This window comes from Pogona vitticeps, chromosome 8 (genome assembly GCF_051106095.1).
Source record: "Pogona vitticeps strain Pit_001003342236 chromosome 8, PviZW2.1, whole genome shotgun sequence".
NCBI lineage: Eukaryota > Metazoa > Chordata > Lepidosauria > Squamata > Agamidae > Pogona > Pogona vitticeps.
In genome coordinates this window covers 25,657,937-25,680,538 of record NC_135790.1, presented here as the reverse complement: position 1 = coordinate 25,680,538, position 22,602 = coordinate 25,657,937, and the positions used below count along the sequence as shown (strand labels likewise).

Genomic DNA, 22,602 nt, shown 5'->3' with positions numbered 1-22,602 from the left:
GGCAAAATGTTTATTAACTTTGTGCTGGTGGAAGGGAAGAGTCAAAGTATAACACAGGAATCTATACAGTTTTGGAAGGGAAGTGGGGCGCCATGAAAGCAAAAGGTAGAAATGGATTCTCCAATGATCCCAGAGTGGGTGGGGTACACCTCTCTATTTTTTTTTCCTTGAAGATTCTTTATTTTATTGGATTGTTTATTAGATGTTTAATTGTAGTAATATATATGTAGTAATATATATATAAGATCCACCTAGTTCCGGGGTGAACACAGTACAGTTTGTGGATTTCATGCCATTCCCACAGCTATTTTATGGCCCGCCCCACCCACGTATATAGTTTTGCTCCCCATGTCCAGTTGTCCCAAATCAAAATAAAGTAGACATCCGGATGCTTCTATTTTTAAATTTTGTTTACATTTTCTGGCACTGTTGGATACAGTGCAGCCCACAACAATTCCTGGGGATGAGAGTTTGACCCACAGACTTAACCAAATTCATTTGAAACTTCTCCTTCCATAGAGATCAATAGATGCATGTGGAATGTTCTCAAATATGGTATGGAGCCCACAAGAGCCCTCACCTATTGCTTCTCCCCCAGCAATGGGTATTCAGAGATATACTGCCTGTGGACATAGGTAGAGGCTGGTAGGCCATGAATTCTTCCATGAATTGGTTTCATCTCATGTTGAAGTCTGGTAAGCCTGTGATCAGCACCATATCATGTGACAGCGAACTCAACAGATGCAAAGTTGTGTTGTGTGAAGGACTTTCTCTTGTCTCTCCCCATGCTACGGCCGTTCCCTTCCGCTGGGTGTCCCTGAGTGCTACTGTATGGGAAAAACACTTCCATCCATCTCTTCTTTTGGTTCTGCTGTGGGAGGCTGTCCCACTAGCAGCAAACGGGGTGCTGGCGCATCTCAGGCTCCTTCAAGCCAGCTCACGCTGGCCGGCTTCCCTTCCCACAGCAGGATATCAGGCCTTTTCCTGCCAGACTCTCAGCCTCATCACATTGTGTGTCTATTTGAGAGAGCAGGAGAGAGAGAAAGAAGAGCCTGCCTTCATGGGGGGATCGCACAAGAAAATGTGCCAGAGATGGGTTGTTAGACAGCTTTTTTTCCTTTCTTTCTCTTGCAGAGTTATGTCATGCCCAGACCACCACAGAGCTCCATGAAGATTTATAGAAGATGCCCCGGATCTTGGCGCCTCTGGTGCTCCTTTTGGTGTGGCTAATGAAGATCACTGCCAGCCCCCATTCTCTGAGGATTGGTGAGTAGCAAAATAACCATTGTTGACATCCTGAGCATGATGGAACTGGAGGACTCTGTGCGTCCTTCTCACAGTACCCCCAACAAGACTCCTTTGGCAGTCACTCAGCCACGTGCCTCTCGCTAATCCTGAGATGAGAGAGCCCTCAGGGTGAACAGGTATGGGGAGATGCTACAAGTCTTGATGGAAAATGTTTCACTCCCCCAACACACTTGTTGACTGCAAAACTATGTGTGTTACAAGGGGTGGAGGTGGGGTTAATGCACAACAGTCAGCATGCTGCCACTACGCCCATACGAAATATGAAATGCTGCAGTTTGGGTGAGGCATGGACTTTAGTACCACAGTTCCCTCCCAGGCGCCATCCAGACAGTGGCCTGAAAGGATTTTTTTAAAACATTTTATTAAAGGGAGAAGAAAAGGGGGATTAAAGAACAATTTTAAAGAATAAAAGTTTTGCATGGTCACAAGAACAAATTACTCAAAAATTAGGAGCAAATGTGATTACAGGATTACAGCATTCAAAAGCTGAAACACACCAAAATAATGAACTCTAATTTACCCTATCTAGCTTATGCTTAAGCAGAGAGATGGAGTAAATTTGGAGGGCATCCCAAGCACTCCATGGCACAGCTTGAGACATGACATGCAGAGGTCTCCTTGCGAGTCATGTTGGGGCCAGGAAACAAAACATGGTTTCTCTACAGAGATATGCTAGGCTCAAACTCGGTTTTTCATTTCTCGTTTTTATACAAATGAGAAGGCCATTTTGCACCTGTGGCTCACAATCATTTAATGACTCTTAGTCCACTTTGATCAGTCTACTAACAAAAGGCAGGTCTCCAGCCCCCATGTCACCTTTCCTCTAAGTGGCTCTACCAGTTTTTGAAGACCAAAGCGTGCATATTACGTCCTAGCTGTAGAGCAATACATGGACACCAGAAATGAGGAGCTCTAATAACCAGTTAGATAACCAAGCTATACTGCTCTAATGTAGGGTGCCCCCCCCTAAGAAGGTAGAATGTGATCTAGAAAATGTACCCAGATAGAAGAACTTGTGTATAAATAGGATCAGAGATAAGTCAGAGATCAACTTTGGATTTTTGTTTTGTTTATGAATGGAAAAAGAAATGAAAGAACAGTCCGCTTTTGCCCATTCTTCGTTGCAGGAATCAATTACTGTGCATCTGAATGAACATTCAATTCGTTATTTCATTAGATTTTAACAGCTTTGCATTGGGAGGTGCTGCTTTCCATAGCAGAAGCAGTCTAGGGCGCCTTGTGCACAGTGTACAGAAAGGTCACCGTGATGAGTGGGTGAGCACTGAAATTAACAGTGCAAAAAGCTCCTGTTTAGATAAGAGGGCGTGCCTGTATAGATGGCTCTAAAATTGCTTGCAAAATGGGAAAACTTTCTCCTGTCTGTCTCAAGTTTGGAAGGTCTGATACCCAGGCTGGAGATATGTGGGGAGCGGGAGCTGAGTTTGTAGAATGCCAGTGGTTGTCATACAGTTTGGGGGGTGGGGTTGGAATACAAATGTGAAAGGCTACGGAAGAATGGCCATTTCTTCCGTTAGAATAAAGTTGGGGGAGAGAACGAACCATTGAATTCATTCAGTTCTAATGAATAGAACATTAATGAAATTTTTTTTCGGAGATGAATGTGGATGTGAAAATGAATTGAAAAGATTGACTGATGAGAACTAAGGGGTGGGATGGGGGAGAGCGAAAACCAAATTATATGTTACAGCCGCAACATCATTAAACGATGAGATCTATCAGTATTCCATAGATACGATTCAGGCAGGCCTTCATGATTGATTGAGCAATCATACTTGCAAGTGAAGCCTGTCTTTACCTCCCAAAGAGCATTTGCAAAACAGAGCAAGTTAATCTGCAAAATAAAGGAGTCGTGAAAGCCCCCCTGCTTTTAAAATCAGATGCATCAAAGCAGTTGAGGAATTCTCTCTTGTAATGAAACACCATCTGTAATGTATAGTTGGCTCTGAGACATCAGATGGAACATGCCCCGTAATGATTTGTTGGCTCAGACTGGCCTGACAACCTATCTGTTGTCATTTCGATCTGGGGTTAACTCCTGTTTACAAAATTTGTGTTGTATGAAAGAAAGGATATTTATGTGTTCCTTTTTCTCAAGGACCCTGGCATGAATTATTCTACAAAGGCCAATGTGACAAACCTAAGACCATTTATTTTTATTTGTTTATTTAAAATATTTTTACCCGGCCTTTCTCCTTCAAAAGGAAACTAAGGAGGCGTACAGGATTAAAAGACAATATTTAAAAGTGATAACTTTATTAGGCCAACTGCAAAGAGAAAGGTGTTTGTGGGGGGGGGAGACACAAAAATATATACAAAAGCTTTTGGGATCTATGGACCCCCTTCCCCAGGTGAGATGTTTCTCTCGAGGAACACGCTGGTAGAGTTAGGATGCAACAGTGCATAACCCTGTACTGACTGAGAACAAAGGAACAAGGGGGGGGGAAATCATCTTCCAAGGTTATAAACATAAAATCAGTACATGTGGCTCTCTCTGATAATCTCTTCCACAGAATGATCAGCATCTTCCACCAGTGGGCAACTCCCACTGTCCTTGGTAAGAGGCTGCTGCCCTTCCAACAGGTTCAGACCTCAGCTGGCTAAACAACACTTTCCGGGGGGGGGTGACCTGTTTTAGGGAGCTACAACTCAGACACCCCAAATCCAATCTTTCCCAAACATGGAGATTATGGGGGAGGAGAGTTAGCCCAACCGTCAGTCCAAGTTTGGCGAAGGTTGGGTTTGATACATCTGGGTTGTATGCTGATAATAATTTGGCGTTTCATTGAATTCTGGGCAGGTACGTTTCCCCAAAGTGCCCCCAAATGAAGGGCACAAAATGTCCTGATTTGTGTTGTGTGTGTGTGTGTGTGTGTGTGTATGCGCCATTGTAACTGTGTTGAGCTTTCACTGCATGCTCCGAACATGTTTCCAGAACATAAACTAGAAGCAAAAATGTGCCTTTGGTTCATTTTCCTCATCACGATGCCACCTAACAGGAGTCTTTTGTATCTGAAAGTTCAGTCACAATCTCTTGGGGACACCTAGTGAGGTGCAATGGCTTTGGGTAACTTTGAGTGGGAGGCTTCCCTGACATTACCTGGGAAAAGCTGCTTTCTGGTGGCCTTGCTTTTTGTTGCTGGGAGCAACCTCCCCCTCTACCCTTTCTCTTCTTGTTTCTTTTAAATTGTCTTTAATGCCATTTAGAGATGCTGCCAAACTGTTCATAATCTCTGCGGTGCCTCATTTATGAGGGGATGCAGATTTGTGTAGCTGGGGTGGCTTTTTATTCAAAGGAGTCAGGGAGCTATGCTGTCGGCATTTATTCTCTGCTTGTGCAGATGCGAGGCTGGGAATACAGTTAGAAATGCCTGCCGTGAAATCCATCTCATCACATTGACACTTTGCATTATTGTTAGGAAAAGAAGCAACTTCCTGCTGACTCCTCTTGGAAGCTATTAACTCTTTGCCCCAACAAGAGGCTAATTTTTCCTCCCCCTTTCTGTAGAACACCCAAAGGTGATGCTTTTTGGGTAGGATGGAACACTGATTTCTGGACATTATTTTACCTTCACCAGTAATACAGATGAGTAGAATTACAAACCCCTCAAGAGAAGAAAATTCAGGGGTTTGTTTCTCCAAAGGAGAGGGAGGAAAGTCATATCAAGTGCATGAGAGTAAAGAAAGAGAGGTAACCCCTCCAAATAATTCTGGAAAATGTCAGGAACTTTTGAGAAAATAAAGATTTTCCCCAATTTGTTCCAGTGTACATTCACTTCATGGACTGCTGCCTTGTCGTAGAGAAGGGGCTTGAGTAATTCAGAGAAGCTATGGGCTATGCCATGCAGGGACACCCAAGACAGACAGATCATAGTGGAGAGTCCTGACTAAACATGATCCACCTGGAGCAGGAACTGGCAAGCCACTCCAGTATCTTTGCCAAGAAAACTCCATGAACAGAAACAAAAGGCTAAAAGATACGACATTGGAAGATGAGCCCCTCAAGTCAGAAGGCATCCAACATGCTACTGAAGAAGAGCGGAGGACAAGGACAAGTAGGTCCAGAGCTAATGAAGTGGTTGGGCCAAAGCTGAAAGGATGCTCAGCTGCAGATGTGTGTGGAAGTGAAAGGAAAGTCCGATGCTGCAAAGAAAAGTACAGCATAGGAACCTGGAATGTAAGATCTATGAACCTTGGTAAGCTGGATGTGGTCAAACAGGAGAGGGCAAGAATAAACATTGACATCCTGGGTGTCAGTGAACTAAAATGGATAGGAATGGGCGAATTCAATTCAGACAATTATCATATCTATTATTGTGGGCAAGAATCCTGTAGACAGAATGGAGTAGCCTTCATAGTCAACAAAAGAGTGAGAAAATCATTAGTGGGATACAAATCTCAAAAATGATAGAATGATTTCAACATGAATCCAAGGCAGACTTTTCAACATCACAGTAATCCAAGTTTATGCACCAACCACCGATGCTGAAGAGGCTGAAATTGACCAATTCTATGAAGACTTACATAGAAGGGTTTCCTTGTCTCTGCCATGGAAAGAAAGGGTGCTAACTTTGAAACCCCTTCCCAAACGAGGCCAGGCTGAGCCCCTCTTTGTGGATACAAGGAAACCATGCACCCTACCTTCATTGCTGTGTTGCTATAGCTGTTGTTGTTGTTGCTCTATGCTGTCAAGTCGGAACCAAATTATATGGACCCTAATAGATCTCTCAAGGTAAGTGATATATTTAAGAAGTGGTTTTACCAGTTCCACATACACAGTGAGCTCCCGTGGCTGAGTAGGGAATCGAACCCAGGCCTTCTGATGCGTTGTCCATCCCTCTACCCAATACACCACCCATCCCTCCTGTTTACCCTCAACAAAACCTTTTCCTTTCAGAAACATGACTGCCATTTAAGCAAACAGTCCTCTCTTGAGGGTGTCTGGATGTGCTTTCCCCCTTCTGGCTAGCAGTAATTAGTGCACCTTTTGGCTACTGATCATACCTATTTTGGGAAAGGTACGATCAAAAGTCTGCCTGCTCCAGAGGGAGAGGAGCTAATTATTCCTAGCCTGAGGGGGGGAAATCCAAGAAGAAGAAGAGAAGTAGGTCAATCAGACACATCAGAATGTGATTAGCTGTCTGTATGGAAACCTGGAGAGCTGTCTAGGAACAATTAAAGGATTGCAAATGGTCCCTTTAGAACATCCAAGCGGCGGTAGGCCAAAACTTACAAAGCTGTGCCCAGTTACCTGCTGTTGTGGAGTTTTGTATGTCAAGAACACCCTCGTTAAAAATATGGCTCACGCCTTCTGTGTGGAACTGACGAGCGCATCATCACAGAGTAGGGTGCCATGCAGAGACTACGCTGTGTATCTCCATACCACCCCAAACAAAACCCTCATCTCATCCACTTTTGGAAACTAAGGAGAAGGAGCAGGCCTGGTTCATTCTTGAATGGAAAACCATCAAGAAATACCATCAGACTCTGGGTTAGGCTGCGGAGAAACTCCACATAAAAACACTGGAAAGCTGTTGCTGCCATTTACAGTAGAAGGTACCAGTTTGAGAAAAGGTAAACAAAAGCGACACTAAAAATGCATTCAGAGCAGTAAGGCGCAACCCTCCATTTAAAACCCCACTCAGGCAGTTCAGGGAAATCTTGCCTGACGGGGAAGGTCTTGGGCTGCTTGTGGAAGGAAAGCAAAGATGGGGCCAGCCGGGCCTCCTGTGGGAAGGAGTTTTAAAGTTACACGTGTATCAATTCAGCAAGACTGTTAAGACTAGGCTTCCCCATATTTTAAGTGGGGCACTGAGACTCAGAGACAGTGCCTTGGCAGAGGTCTCTTGTGGTTATTCCTGTACTCAAACTCTCTCATGGAAGTAAATGCAGTTGTATTAGAAACTATGGCACGGTGCTCTGGAAAGGCCCATGATGCAAAAGATGTGTTCTGCCTGTAAACTCTGGAGACTGGAGGCAGGTCAGAGGAGGTCGGCTGGCTGTGGATAAGGAGACTTGTAGAGGGCACCAGGTTGGGGCATCTTGTGCTAGACAAATGAGTGGTATAATTCATTGCAAGGTAGTTTCCGATGTCCTTTATTTTCACCCTCCTCCATGCCTTTACTGTCTCAGCTGCTAGAAACGATGGAGGCAGGCTTAATTCTGCCAGTGCATAAACTATTCTTAGATAATAGCTTCTAAAACACCCTATCCCCCTTGGAACTCTGTGGGATTTGTGTTCATAAATTGCTTAATTGCTTTTGAAAACCCACTCACACATGCTTTGGAAAGGGCAGTCCCTTTTTGCAGAGAGCCTAAACACACAGGGAAGTTGAGGAACAAAATAGGAAAACTTAAGATATTTTCAGTTGTAAACACTCATCACAGACTTCTCCCCCCCTTCTTCCTCTTTGTAGACAAATATGTTGAGGAAGAGGAGGCGGAGAAAGCTGGAGTAGCAAAGGTTTTAAGGAGTTATTGGTATTACAGCATATGGTAGGGGAATATTTTCATGGTGGTCATGATTCCATAGAAACCACCACATTTGGTGGTATTTCTCTGTGGCCTCAACCACATATATTGTGAGTTCCACCACCTTTTTAGTTTTCTAATGGAGTCTGGCTGATATGCCTTATTTATAGGCACAATTAGATAACTGTACACTGAATTTAACATCTAAAGTTGTACCTCCTCCATTTCTTGATGCTCTTTCCTTCATCTAGGATTAAGCCTCTTTCAAATCTACGTTGCTACCTTTTGCAAGCCCGTGTTAAACCATAATGGTGAAGCTCAGTGAATGGACTAGTTGCATTTCTGTAGGGAGCCTAAATCCATTGCTCTATGCACAGTTACTCTATTCCGGAGATTTGTGGTGCCCAACAGCTCATTTTGGTTGAGGTTGCAGCTGGAGAAAGTTGACTCCTGCCCAGGACTGTATCTCTGAAAGTAGAAGAAGTCAGGACGTGATGTGTTCCAGATCTCTTCTCAAAAGACAACCTTTTGTCTGATCAGCTGCATGACAAAAACAAATAAAGAACAAAATGGCAAGCAATATTATACCCCAATGGCTCTAAAAGCAACATAATTCAATAGCTTTAAGCATGTTTATAGTATTTATATTCCAGCTAGTCTGTGACAGTTTCCTCGTTCATTTGCCTCCCTTAGGAGAAAATGTCTTCTTACCAATGAGATTAATATATGATCCGTCACTGTTTACTAGGAATGGTTCCCATTGTAGTGGGACACTTGTTTTGCTGTTTGGAGTATCTTTAAAATATTTGCAATGCGCAAATGTGAACGTTAGTTTGCTTCCAACTCTGGAAGTTGGTCCTTGGTTGGCCTGTCCATTCCATCCAGTAGTAGTGACGTAGCTGGGTCTGTGGCAGAGATTATTACTGTCTTCTACATCTTGCAACTGGAGTTGTCTAGCATTGAGCCTGGAACCTTCATGTGCAAATGTCCTGCTACCTACATTTCCTCTTGTTCCCATAGTTGATCTCCATAGGTGAATAATATGTTTGGCAGTAATGGGAACTTGCTGTCAAATTGGACTCACTGGTGACTTGACTTGGACTCCGTTTGGGTTTGTTGTTGTTGTTGTTTCAGTGACTTGACTCATGACCGAAACCCACCCACCGTTTTACTTTTTTTTTCTGAGAGGGAAAAAGAAACCCTTGTTTTTAATAGAGACTTGGACTTGGGACTCTGGACTTGGTACCAAAGACTTGGGAAAGTCCAAAAACTTGGACCTGGACTGAGGATTCAGACCCAAAGATTGGCCAACATCCCTGATGTTTGTTTGGGTGCTGGGGACTGAGATTGGGTGCATTCCCACTGTGCCTGTCTCCCTGCTTACGTTGAGCCAATGATACTGATGTGAAAACGGGGAGCATTCTGAGTATTGAAAAGTATCCTGATTCTTGTCAAGAGAAGTGGTGATCCACTGCAGCTAAGCTGTGAAACCTGAATTATTTCAGATATGTATTCGCAAAGGCTTTCACGGCCGGGATCTAATGGTCGTTGTGGGTTTATCGGGCTCTTTGGCCGTGTTCTGAAGGTTGTTCTTCCTAACATTTTACCAGTCTCTGTGGCCATGGGCATCGTCAGAGGACAGCACTCTGTGCTCTGGTGTAGTTGGCTTTGGGAGTGGAGTATTTATGGCTGTGAGACAGGCTTTTACTCCACTCCCAAGCAAACTACACCAGAGCACAGAGTGCTGTCCTCTGAAGACAGCACACCATGACAATTAAACAGCAGAACTAGGACCCAGTATATATTCCTGCACACAGCTAGACATCTCCTGTGCCTTTTTCTTGAAAATCTAAGTTCAGTAGCACAATCAGCTTGAAGTGGGAAAAGAACAAATAAATGAGAGGAAGCAGCTGGGGGTGACTCCCTCACCCCCAGTAAATAAAGAGGCTTGCTGATGCATGCAGTGGTAAATTTATCCAATGGTGGCATTATAAATGTTTCCATTTCCCCTTTGTATAAACCCATTATACAAGTCAGACCTATTAGTGTAGAATAACCCCCCGGGGTTTTTTGGTCACCTTCACACCGTATGAATAAGGAGGCACACAGCACACTTGCAGCCTTTGTGAGTAAGCTCTTTTTCCTTCTTAATTTTCTTTTGAGGGGATGCCAAGAAAATGATCTTTCGCTTGCGCGCTGTGTGACACACGGATCAACATTTAAAGACTCCCACCAATGTACCGTCCCCCCCCTTTTCAGCTCTCCTTTCCGTCATCCAGAAATGCCTTCTTGCCTGTTTTCTGCATCTTGCATTGCTGATCTGTATCTTTGATGAATAACTCTTTTGAGGAAGGAATGGGAAAGGATGACGCCAAAGCCCTCCGCTCTCCATCCTGTTCAGTAAACATCCAAACAGATCATTCAGCCGTGGGATTATGGGATGGCAGAAGATGGGATGCAGCTCAGTGACAAGACTATCGCTTTTAGGGTTGCTCTGCTCCCGTTTAACATTTCCTGTTTGTTTTGCTTGCATTTCGTTGCTATTTCTTGTGGGTGATTTTGTTTATTTGCCTCTAAGCCCCTCTGGAAATTTCAGTTTAAAAGCAGAGCAATTTTAAAAAAAGAAGTGATTTCAGGAAAGGATTAACAGCAGTGGACAGGACTATATTATAAACAACCAAGAACAAAGTCTGCCAGATTTACTGTTATTGAGGACTCTTGATAAGCATGGGCAAAGGGACTTTAATCCCTTCATAAGTTAATCATTTAGATGAATTGATAGAAGCCTCTCTCTTTTTTAAATGAGCTAAAAGGGGATTCCAGTTATTAAGGCAACCTGTGTTTTCTTTTTCCCTCTTCAAAGATTAATTATTTTTAATTTGTTGTTGTTGTTCTATGTTAATAAGTCAGAACCAACTCACAACCCTAACAGGGCTTCCAAGAAAAATGAGATATTTAAGAAGTGGTTTTACAAGTTACAAGTCAGTTTCCATGACCGAGCAGGGATTCAAACCTTGGTCTCCAGAGTCCTAGTCCATCACTATCCACTACACCACTGGTTCTTAACCTTGGGTTACTCAGGAGTTTTGGACTGCAACTCCCAGAACCTGTCACCACCAGCTGTCCTGACTGGGGTTTCTGGGAGTTGCAGTTCAAAAGCATCCGAGTAACAAAGGTTAAGAACCACTGCACTACACCATACCGGACAATTTGCAATATAAGTATGTTTAAACATGCCCGGTCCTTCTATTAGGCAAGGTGATGCGATAGCCTCATAAAGCAGATACTGGGAGGCACGGTGCGCCTGCAACCTCAGTGTCATGTAACCTGCTCTGTGCCGCCTAAGCTAGATTGCTGTTCTTGCGCACCATGGAAGATGTTATCCCATTGGCGATAATGAAATAAGTTTTAACTCCTTGCTCACCTGTATGTGTGAGAGTGAGGTCATCCACTTATCTTTTACCCCAACTGGCACAATGTCTTGGCCCAACTCGGGGCCACAAGAAGCAATGTTTGAGTGCAGGGAAAATGCCCCTCCTAAAAATGTGTCTGTACAATTTGGTTGCAATCGTTTGATGGCACTTTAACCACAGTGGTTCTACCTCATGGTGTTCTGGGGCTTACGTTTTCAACAGACAACTTACAATTCTTTACTGTTCTTGAAAGGAGGAGCATTAGACGACTTACTGCAGAAAATGTTAAGGACTCCAGAAAACTACTAACCTCAGAATTGGATAGGAGATGCCATGGCAGATAAAGTTAGATCAGAATGCTCTGTACAATGTGGATGCTCTTCAAGACAGTAGCTACTGCAATGTATATATGTGCATCATATATAAACAAGGAACATTTCTTTTTTCAGTACAACAGATATGCATATATCATTTTATAATGAATGATTTAACTGGATGACTGCTCTCTTTTGAATGATGGTGGTTCTGGGAATACAAAACCACAGTGCTACCTGGCCATGTATATTTGGCCTCAGAAATGGATGCTAGACACAGTTCTTTCATTAAGCCTTTTTTTTTGGCCACCAAACTTGGCGTTCATTACCCCAGAGCCGTCTCTTTCCCATTGTCAGACTGAGAGATTGACTGCTCCCAAAGGTCATTGATTTCAGCTGATGAAGCCGGATTTTCTAAGAGGTGTTGGGATAATTTTTACAACAGTTAATAACTATTGTAATCATGGAGGCTGCGATAAAGATAATCCTCTCTTTGTGAAGGCTTTAGAGATTGTCTGCTGCAAAGGAAGAGTGAGCAGCCACCCACATGCTGGTGAGGGCTTCACCTTGTGAAAGAAATACCTGCTGTCTAGACAGGATGGAGAATAAGAAGGTATCCACAGAAGCGCCTCTGAAGAAAACGATGGGACCCAGCTCAGCTCTGACATGGTCATTGCCCTTTTCATCCAGGAGATAAACATTTGTGCTGGTGATGGCATCTGAAATGTGAAGTATAAAAACTTACGTGAATATGGCCAATTGCTTTATATAGTTAGTACGTATGGTGTATACACTGGCTGTATGGTTCAGTGGTTGAGGTCTCTGGCTGTGGAGCCGGAGGTTGGCAGTTCGATTCCTTCACTGGGAGAAGAGCCAGCCTGGGTGGCCTTGGGAGCAGCTGCGCAGGAGTCCCAGGGCTCCCCCTTGAAGAAAGGAATGGTAAACCACTTCTGTGTATTCTCTAGCTGAAAAACTCTGAAAAGGGTCACCATAAGTCGGGATTGACTTGACGGCACATGATGATGATGATTATACATACCTTATGTACATGTGATCATGCAAATTACAAGTTGCATGTGCTAACAAGGCTGAAAATCCTACTTTTTACTAGTCCTGCTGACAATGGGAAAAAGTACTGGTCTTTTCACTCTCAGGCAGATGCAAAAAAAATACCATATTTTTCCATGTATAAGATGCCCCCATGTATAAGACACCCCCACTTTTCTAATCCATAAAGAAATCTAAGTGGGGCTCAGCAAGTGTAGGGGGAAAGGGATCAGAGCGCTGCAGGATCGCTTTGATCCCTGCTTTCCCTTCTAGTTGTTTTTGTTCTCTCCTCAGCTTATTTCGGTGTGTAAGAGGACCCTCAATTTTGTCTAAAGATTTTAGACAAAAGTATATTCTTATACATGGAAAAATACGGTATATCTCAGAACAGAGGTTTTTCAAGAGAGTGACTCACTGTTGGGGCAAACCTTTTTCGTCAAGGATGAGAAACTTTTGGAGAATTCCCTACACCCTTAATTCAATGTAAATGAATTTGATATTCTAAAAATGAGGACTTTCCAGCCAAAGCCAGTGGAAAGATGGCTTTCATGTAACATCTCCTGTCCCAAAGGGCTTGTGAATGCTTCCAAGCCAATGGTACCCTTTGAATAATGCAGAGGCAACTAATGTATTGGGGCAGAGGGAACCAGGCAGCTGTGCTGGAGCTGTAGGCGACGCTGGCAGCAAAGCCGAAGAGCTCTTTAGCCGAACGCTTTCTTCCCATTACAAGACACCCTTTTAATTGGCTTTTTCCTTTAGCAGATGGTTTTTTCCCCCCACAGGCAGGAAAAAGACATCAAAATGCACAAGGATGCTCTCCGTAGATGTCCCAGCCCCTTGAAATGGCAGCATATCATTTTGGCTTCCTTGTCGCCATATCTCTCATCGTTTTTAGCTTACAACAGATTTGGGGAATAAGACTCAAAACGCAAGCTGATTCTCCTAACACCTTTTCTCAGAAATGTTCACGTGTATGTTGAGGTGCAAACCACTGTGCGCCCCCCAGCAGGTTTGAACATCCCTCTTTTGTTTCATAGGGAGAATAACTGTATCGCGAATACAATAACTGTATCCCTTGGATTTCTTACTCATGCAACTTTTAAACATTCCAAGCCTCTATCAGGAGAATGAAGCAGCATGTTTAGTTGGAATAAAACCAAACAAGATGATGTTTGGAAAGCCATTGTTATAATAAGCCATGGTAAGCAAAATCTCACCATACAATTTTATGTTTCTTTTTTTCCCCTTATGGAGAAGGAACAGAAAGTTTACAGGACTTTTTCTATCACATTAGTGCAGTGGTTCCCAAACTTGGCTCTCTAGATGTTCTTGGACTTCAACTCCTAGAAATCCTGACCAGCACAGCTAATGGTGTTTTAGTCCAAGAACAACTACGGGCCCAAGGTTGGGAACCACCACATTAGAATCTTTCTCCATCACAATAATTCCTGTTGTACGCTGAGGTAGCCTAGATATTTTGGCCAGATCATGAGAAGACAAGAATCACTGAAAAAAATAATAATCCTTGAAAGAGACCCAATGACACAGAACAGCTACAGATATTTTGCACAAGGCACCAAATTAATTCCCCAGCACTGGCATATTGTCTTACCTTTTAGGGGCAGAAGGTAAAGGTAAAGGTTTCCCTTGACAATTTTTGTCCAGTCATGTTCAACTCTAGGGGGCGGTGCTCATCCCCGTTTCCAAGCTGTAGAGCTAGTGTTTGTCCAAAGACAATCTTCCGTGGTCACGTGGCCAGCATGACTAGACACAGAATGCCATTACCTTCCCACCGTGGTGGTACTGTACCTATTTATCTACTCGCATTTTGCATTTTGCATGCTTTCGAACTGCTAGGTTGGCGGGAGCTGAGAGCAGCGACAGGGGCTCACTCCGTCACATGGATTCGATTTTACGACTGCAGGTCTTCTGACCTTGCAGCACAGAGGCTTCTGCGGTTTAGCCCGCAGCGCCACCATGTCCCGTTTAGGGGCAGAAGCAAGCTATATATGCCTATCTTGTGAGCGCATAGATTCATCAGTGCACTGTTTTCTACACTGTTGTGCTAGGTGAGTTTGAAGCCACATGCTTAAAAATCTAGCCGTGCAGCAACTCTGCAGTGATCCCCCAGACTTGGGCTCAACTGCTGGCTTTTAGATGTAGTGGGTGACTTTTGAATGGGGATGGATGAGCTGACGTCCACGACTCCAAGGAAGAGCCATTCAAGGGTGAACTGAAAGAAGTAGAGGGCCAGTTGCGCCACCCTGCCTTCTACCAGCGGTTGGCTTCTTGTAAGTTGGAGCCTGTTCAGGGCAGAGTGGGGAAGCCTTCCAAGGACACACGGCTAATGAATTCTCCTTGCGCTCCCCCTGCCTGCCCTCCCCTGAAGCTGTGGGGTCTTCAGAGGGCTAAATTGAACTTTATCTGGAAATGATGGCTGAATGTCAATTCCTCTATCGAAGCCAATTTGGGAAGCAGAAAGTGCTAAAAGAATTAAGATAGTTAAATGGAAAGAAGTCTACTCGGTGGAGATGAAATAGGGTTTAAATGAGTGAAATTATCTGTGGATTACCCTTGTTAGAGCACTGCTTTATTTAATAAACTTGAGGCTTAATCTGCTGCAAGCATTCCTGAAGGGGGGAAAGTGCTGGGCTCATCTTCCCGGGTCGCGTGGCGTGATTGGCAAGAGGAAATTATGGGGGAGCGTTTTTGCAGGAAAAGAGACCCAGGACCAGCTGGGGCACCACTCTCCCATATTTCTTTGGGGCTTGAGCTCCGTTTATAAGTGCCTGGAGAGTCAGAGGGGCAGAAGGAATTTGCATACACTATTTGCATGTAATTAGCATGCCTTAGCAAAACTAGACCCTTGGTGATGATGGGAGACTGGCCTCCTCTTGCTAGCTTAAATGAACCGAGGCATATGGTATGGCTTGTGCTAAGAGTTACAAAGTTAAAACTCAAAGCAGCGTTTGGAAGTAATGAATTAGGCAGTTGCCTGTACTGAGTTCCTTTTGGTGGGGTAAAAGATGTCTAACTGGTTGTTGTGGAGTTTTTGAGCTCTTTGGCCATGTTCTGAAGGTTTTTCTTCCTAACGTTTCGCCAGTCTCTGTGGCCGGCATCTTCAGAGGACTGGAGTAGCACTCTGTGCTCTGGTGCAGTTTGTTTGGCAGTTGAGTATTTATAGCTGTTGGATCAGCTTTTGTCCTTTTCAGGAGATGGGTGATTATGGTGATCAGTGTTTTTTTTTGTTGTGGGTGTATTGTTGTGATAAGAACATGGCCAAAGAGTTCAAAAAACCCACAACAACCATTAGATCCCGGCTGTGAAAGCCTTTGCAAATACATAGAAGCCTAACTGTTCAATAGCTGACTTTGCAGTAGTTTCTTTTTGAACCATAATGGTAGCAGAGTCTGGGTGTTGTGGTACAAAAGAGTCATGCAAACAAGCTCTGCTTCATTCCAGGGTACTTCAGTGTTCACATATTAAATGTTAGACTATATAAAAGCAGGCTGGGAAAGAAAGAGGGTTACCATCCAATATGCTGTGTTAGGTGAGTTTAATCCTACTGAGGTTGGAGAATATGTTTAGGATGGCACTTCAAGGTTGCTAGCTTTCCAGGCAGCCTTTTGAAAAGAGAGAGAGAGTGGAAGTGATTGTTTTTTGGGGGGAATGTGTAATGGGGGGGGGGCTGACCAGATGCTCTTGTTTATCTCCCTGTTGCGTTCAAGGTTCTCTTAAAGAGAAAGCTGTTGTTGCTGTTTTTCTCCCTGGCCGATTAGTAAATATAGCAAGAGCCTGCTAGGCAGAACTTACTGTCAGAAACAGCAAGAAAGAGTTGCTTAAAAAAAAAGAAGAAAAAAAGTTATTTTCCCTTGTATTCGTTGTCGGCTTTTTCACTCTAGAGGAGGCAAAATGGATTGGATTGAAATGAAAGAAGAAGAACCACACATATTTAAATCATGGTGTCTAACCAGCCAGTGAGAACACCCAGATTTAAATCATTAATTTTCATCCCCTTTCTCTATGCGTACCTGGCTACATGTTCTCACTGGAGGGCAACAGCCAAAGAAACATGTTGATTACCCATTACTGGTGTAATCTGCTTGTCATCCATTGTGGTAATTATGGGTAGTCCTAGACTGTGCACCTAACCAAGTATTGCTATCAAAGCACTATCATGCTTAAAACCATCAGCTGTATGGATCACCAGTTGTTTCCTTGGTCTTCACTCAGCCTTCTGATCAGAAGAAGGAAGTGCAGCCAGTTTAAGCTGAATCACCATGACCTACAAAGTCAGGTGATACCAGAGTGTCAGTCTGGAGTCACTGTTTACTAGAAATCTCTCAGTTTGGCCAACTCTGCTTAACATGGGCAACTTATTTCTACCATGTTTGAAGAAGTGGACTTGTCCTCAAAAGCTCATATTAAAATATAACCATTAGTCTTTAAGGTGTCATAATGTTTTTGTCATCTTTATTTTTTTTTTAATTGCCTGACATTATTTTTAAGGGAGAATGTTGCTTGGAAAAAAAAGTTACTTTTTAAAAAAATTTCAGCTTCTGGAAATTCCTGACCAGGAATCGGTGCCCCATGCAAGCTCCAGAGGAGTGGAAGTCTAGGAGTTGTAGACTTAAAAATATATAACTTTTCCAAGCTATGAAGGGGGTTATCTGTTTATGGTATTTGTGTTCTCTGATCACCTGCCATCTGCCTACCACTGGCTCATTGTTTGGGATGACAGGATGTTGAATTCCAAAGCTGGCTTTCGGTCAGAGTGGAACTTAAGAAAACCTATGATGCAAAAAGGGAGTTGGGATCCTATGAAGCAGCAAGGAGGAAAGGCTGGAGTTCCAGCTGCGTTCTTTGCCAGAAGCAAATGTTTTGAAGTATGGAGCCCACCTACTAGAATGCTTGTGTTTGATCTCCTCTAAATGGCTTTTGCTACTCTGACCTGTATCATCAGTGCTCATGCAACCCAAGTCAGGAGCAAATTAAGACATGCTGTGACCCTAAGCTGTGGCATGAGGAAAGACTGAAAGAATTGGGCATGTTTAGCCTTGAGAAAACAAGACTTGAGGGGAGAGAGGATAGCACTTTTCAAATACTTGAAAGGTAGTCCTACAGAGGAGGGGCAGGATCTGTTCTCCATCATGCCAGAGTGCAGGAGACGTAATAATGGGCTCAAACTACAAGAAGACAATTTTAGGCTGAGTATCAGGAATAGCTTCTTAACTGTTAGAGCAGTACGACAATGGAACTAATGATCCCGGGGGGGGGGCTAAGCATTCCAATGCTGGAGGCATTCAAGAGAAAATTGGACCACCATTTGTCAAATCTGCTTTGATTTGGATTCCTGCAATGACCTGGGAGTTGGATTTGATGGCGTTATAAAAAGGTAAAGATTCCCCTTGATAATTTGTCCAGTCGTGTCCGACTCTAGGCGGCGGTGCTCATCTCCGTTTCCAACCCATAGAGCCAGCGTTTGTCCAAAGACAATCTTCCATGGTCACGTGGCCAGCGTTACTAGACACAGAAAGGCGTTTACCTTCCCACCGAGGTGGTACCCATTTATCTACTCGCATTTTTGCATTTTGCATGCTTTCAAACTGCTAGGTTAGCGGGAGCTGGGACAAGCAATGGGGGCTCACTCCATCTCATGGATTTGATCTTACGATGGCAGGTCTTCTGACCTTGAAGCACAGAGGCTTCTGCAGTTTAACCCGCAGTGCCACCACATCCCTTGATGGCATTATAGGCTCCTTCAAACTCAGTAATTCTCTGAGTCTTTGTTTATGAAGCCATGCAGCATTGCCAAAAAAAAAAAGCTACATTTTTATCTTTATGTTTTATTTAGAAACCCCACAAGTACCTTATTGATCTTGGGTGTAACTCTGGTACTGACTCAATCCTGGCAGATTTCCATGTGCTGCTGGACCCTGAATCCTGCTAGCATTGCCCGTGGGGTGGGCATTTCACAACGGATATACAGAGGTCGAACATGTGAAAAATACGCGCATGGTGTGTTTCTGGTTGGGGGCTAAGTACAGGCCAGTTTCATGGTGGGTGGCATATTCAGCTGGAGCGTACTTGGGCAACAGATGGCAATTTTTCATTATCAAGACCCTTAAGAAAACTTCTTATAATGATCATTTCTGATGAACTGTTTGTGTTTAGTGAACACTTCAAGAGTGTTAAGTGAAATAACCTAAGATTTCCCAGTAACTGACAGATTTAGGGCAAACGTCATTTGTTAAAGCTTGCCTTGAAAGATGGGTATACTTAGCAATAAAGGAAAAAAGCAACCATTTTGTGCCAGAGAAAATGGAAATCCTGCCCTGACAAAAAAAATGAACAGCTGGAAAGCTGAGTGCCGACAACAAGCAGAAGCTTTTCCACAGTTGGGGAAGGGATCAGCAGGGACAGTCTTGATCTCCACACAACCAGAGACGCCGGGGAAAAGTAGAAAGCCATAAATCCCAGATGGAATGAATGCCCTAGAGCTGAGCTGAAATGGCTTCTGTATTTATGAATATTTTTTCTTTGGCAGTGGTGAGGCTGCAGCCTGGGAGCCTTCTTTGGTGATGTTTTTAGGCATGCTGTGTCAAAAATAAAAAGCATGTTTACATTGCACACTCGCTCATTTTGCATGCCAGTACAGAAGTCATATGGTGCAGGACCCTACTTTTCAGGTTACTTTACCCCACTGTTGAGCTATAGGCTCACTGGAAAAAAAATTAAATCTGAATTATTGCCTCTCTGCCTCCTGCCACTGTTAGATAAGCGGAGTAGTTTTCTGTGACTGTGGAGAAATTCAATCAATGCAATAGCTACATGCTTGCAAACTTGTGTCCCCACCACATGTACAAACGAAAAACCGAGATAACGCTATGGAAGTAACCCACTTCCGGTCAAAGGGAGTCTTAATTATCATAATGATTTGAGCTCAATTTTAATATACTGTATTTTACTATCTTTCAAATATGTCCATCGTTTTAAATTATGCCATGCTCTACTATGAACAGGATTGGTCCACTGTGGTTTATAATGTCGTTGCTTATCCTCATTAGCAGTTATGTAACATTTGGATGGCCTGCCTCCCTTCCCTGGGAAGCCTCTGGGAGAGACTAGACTTGTGGTTTATTTTCACATAGGAGAGGGAAAGGATGCCAGATAAATATCCAGAGAAACCAGTAATAGCGAACAAGACTGGAGAGCAGAATCATGGGAAGCAAAATATTTTCACTACTCAACTAAATATCCTTGGAGGACGGATTGGTAAAGAATACATTCAGTGAAATTACTAGTTTCAACCCACAAACTGAAAATTAATCATGAATTACAGTACTATGTACTGTCAGGTCCATTTCACGTTTCCAGGGTTTTCTCTTCCTCTAGGGGGCGCCCTGGGACCGTGCAGTTTGCCCAAGGCTGCACAGGCTAGCTCTTGCGAACTACAGTGGGGAATTGAACTCCCAACCTCTGGCTCTCTAGCAGGAGACCTAACTGCGAAATAGTTTCTGCAGCTCTAGAAGCAGCCAGAGCTGCTTATATATGGTCAAAAGTTCCATGTTTTCAGGTATTTTTGGTTCATGTCAAGGACAAAAAAACAACAGCCCTGTAGAAATAGATATCATGGTCCATAAAAGCAAAGCAAAGCTTATATATCTCCAATACCACTGAACACAATCTTGGGGTGGTTTACAATTTAATTACGTAAGGTACACATTGCTGTCACCCCACCCCAGTGAGCAGGCCACTCAGTTGACTGACCTTGGAAGACTGGAAGGTAAAGTCAACCTTCCGTTGGGACTGAACTCGGGTTGCAAATAGGATCTTGACTACAGTGCTGTAGTTTAACCACTGAGCCACTGTGCCCCCTTACAGTAGCAAGATGGGTAGTGGTACGACCTCAGTGCCTTCTGGTGAGTCATGGTGAATCTGGCTATATATGTCCAGGGCCTTAGAAGAGTTACTTTTCTGTGCTGGGGGATTCTGGACTCACTCTGTGTGTGTATTCCCTGGGGGATTCTGGGAGTTGTAGTGAAGGAAAAAAAAACAACTCTTCTAACCAAAACTGGCATTTTTAGTATTATGGATTAAAAATTTGTGTCTGTCTTCCTTAGTCTTGCCGTCCGTGTTGTTGATTTCCTAGCTATGAGCTATCTTGTGCTCAAGGGACAAATCCATTCTTTAAAAATCATTCCCCAGATTTCTGCCCTTCTGTGTATGTGTATATTTCACTCTTTCTTTCTTCTTGGCACAAAAACCAGACATACAGACAATAAAAGGCCAATTACTTTTTTTGGTAGCTTAGTCACACCAGGTGGAATTATGTTATGTTCCCGATATTTAAAACTAGCTGACATGGCAGGGAGCAGGGAAGTGGATCCCGCAAAGAGAATGTGTAATGAGCGATACTTTATCAAATTGATTTAGCCGTCTCCATGCTTAGCGCCTGCCCCCCCCCCTTTTTTGTGGAGCGTGGATCTAGCTACAGTGAAGTTGTCATTCTCCGCCTCTCCGTCTGGGCCTCGAGGCCACTGACAGCGAGCAGTGAAGTATTTATTACTCTGTTTGGTTAAAGCTGAGTGTTTCAGATCTGCTGTGGAGTAGTTAAGATACACAACACAAAGTAAAGGGACATGTGAAAGATTCATTAATTTCAGACCCACACATTTGATGTACATCTGCACCACAGGGGGGAAATCAAGGGAGGTGTTCCTCCTCCTTAAATTTGTTTGTTTCTTTGTTTATTATACTATGCATAGCAGATGCACACCGAGCCCTTTCTCTTAAACTATCAGAGCTTTTCTTATGCATGAAGCTTACAATTCCGAAAACAACATTTGTATAGGTCAAAATTCAAGAGATGCAAAAATTCTTTTATGTTAATGCATACAAAACAGAAGGTGAAAACAATGTGAAAAATAGAACGGAGTGTTTAGGCTTCCAGAGAAGCCTACTTAGGCTTCTGGAACTCCCAACTCTGTTCAAGGTAGGGATTTGAACACGGGTCTCCAAAGACCTGGTCAGACACTCTAATCACTGTGCCATACTGTCTCTGAGAATCAAAGTCCAGGTTTTGCATTAAATTAGCACTCAAGAGTGAATGCAAGCCAAATATACTTTTCTGGCTGCTATTGTCCTGTATGCAGTAGTGCAACGAGGAATATTTCCAACCACTCTCTATTATTTTTCACAGAAAACGTCCTTCCCCCCCCCCAGCATGTTTTCTAAAAATGTAGTGTTTCTGCCCCTCGCTGTTAAATGGAATCTCCACTGCTGCCCAATGAAACCTTCATGCAGCAACTCTGATGATCCGATGGTCAGGGGACTGGTCTCTGTAAGCCACTCATGGATCCCATCCAAGCAAGGCTGCTGCTTGTGTGTATGCTGGGTGGCTGGGTCTGTAAGCTTCTGAAGTAATTTCCCACAATACCATGGAGGGGGCGATACAATTAAAATGGCAACTCCCGCCCAGCGCTGGGTTCCTGCTTGTTTGCCATGTACATCCATGGCGGTGCACCCAAGAGAGGGTTGTTTTCCATTTGCTCTCTCTTGAGCCTTGAACCAGGCCTGGATGTTTAGAGGTAGACCTGATTTCTGAGTGGGTGGCCACTGCTTGGAGCAAATTAACCCAATGCTAAAGGAGACGAACCCTGACTTTGATACAACCAGTCAAGTCCTTCCTTTATGTAATTGCTCCCCACTTGTCATTTTGTATTAATTTGTCCTTTGTTTTCTTCTCCAAACCAAGCTAAGATTTCTAGTCATTTTCCAGCATAATGTCATCTCAGTGGCTAGCACCAAGAATCACAAAGCTTGCCAAAAAAAGGAGCAGGAAGAGGAAGAAGGAAAAGTTTAAAGCTTGCTCTGCTAAAGGTTTTTCCTCCTCTGCAGAAAAACATTGAAGATAAGCCATGTCTCTATGGCATCTTCTGGGTCCAGCCCTTAGCCTCTCCAGGAAGGGCGAAGGAGCCCTTTGCTTTGATACTAGTCAGAGCCTGCTAACAGTCTTTGCAACCACCTGG

At 43.5% G+C, this 22,602-nt stretch overlaps 1 protein-coding gene across 6 annotated transcripts in view; it reads left to right on the top strand.

Annotated features, from left to right (window-relative positions):
• Positions 1–22,602, top strand: part of GRIK4 (glutamate ionotropic receptor kainate type subunit 4) — a 371,582-nt gene that overhangs the window by 144,153 nt on the left and 204,827 nt on the right. For all 6 annotated transcript variants that reach the window (XR_013538229.1, XM_020792582.3, XM_072979221.2 and 3 more), the window contains exon 2: positions 1,135–1,266. Coding sequence is in view for 5 of the 6 variants with exons in the window: in XM_020792582.3 (XP_020648241.3) it covers positions 1,185–1,266 (82 nt within the window). In the remaining variant the exon portion in view is untranslated. The remainder of the gene's footprint in view (positions 1–1,134; positions 1,267–22,602) is intronic.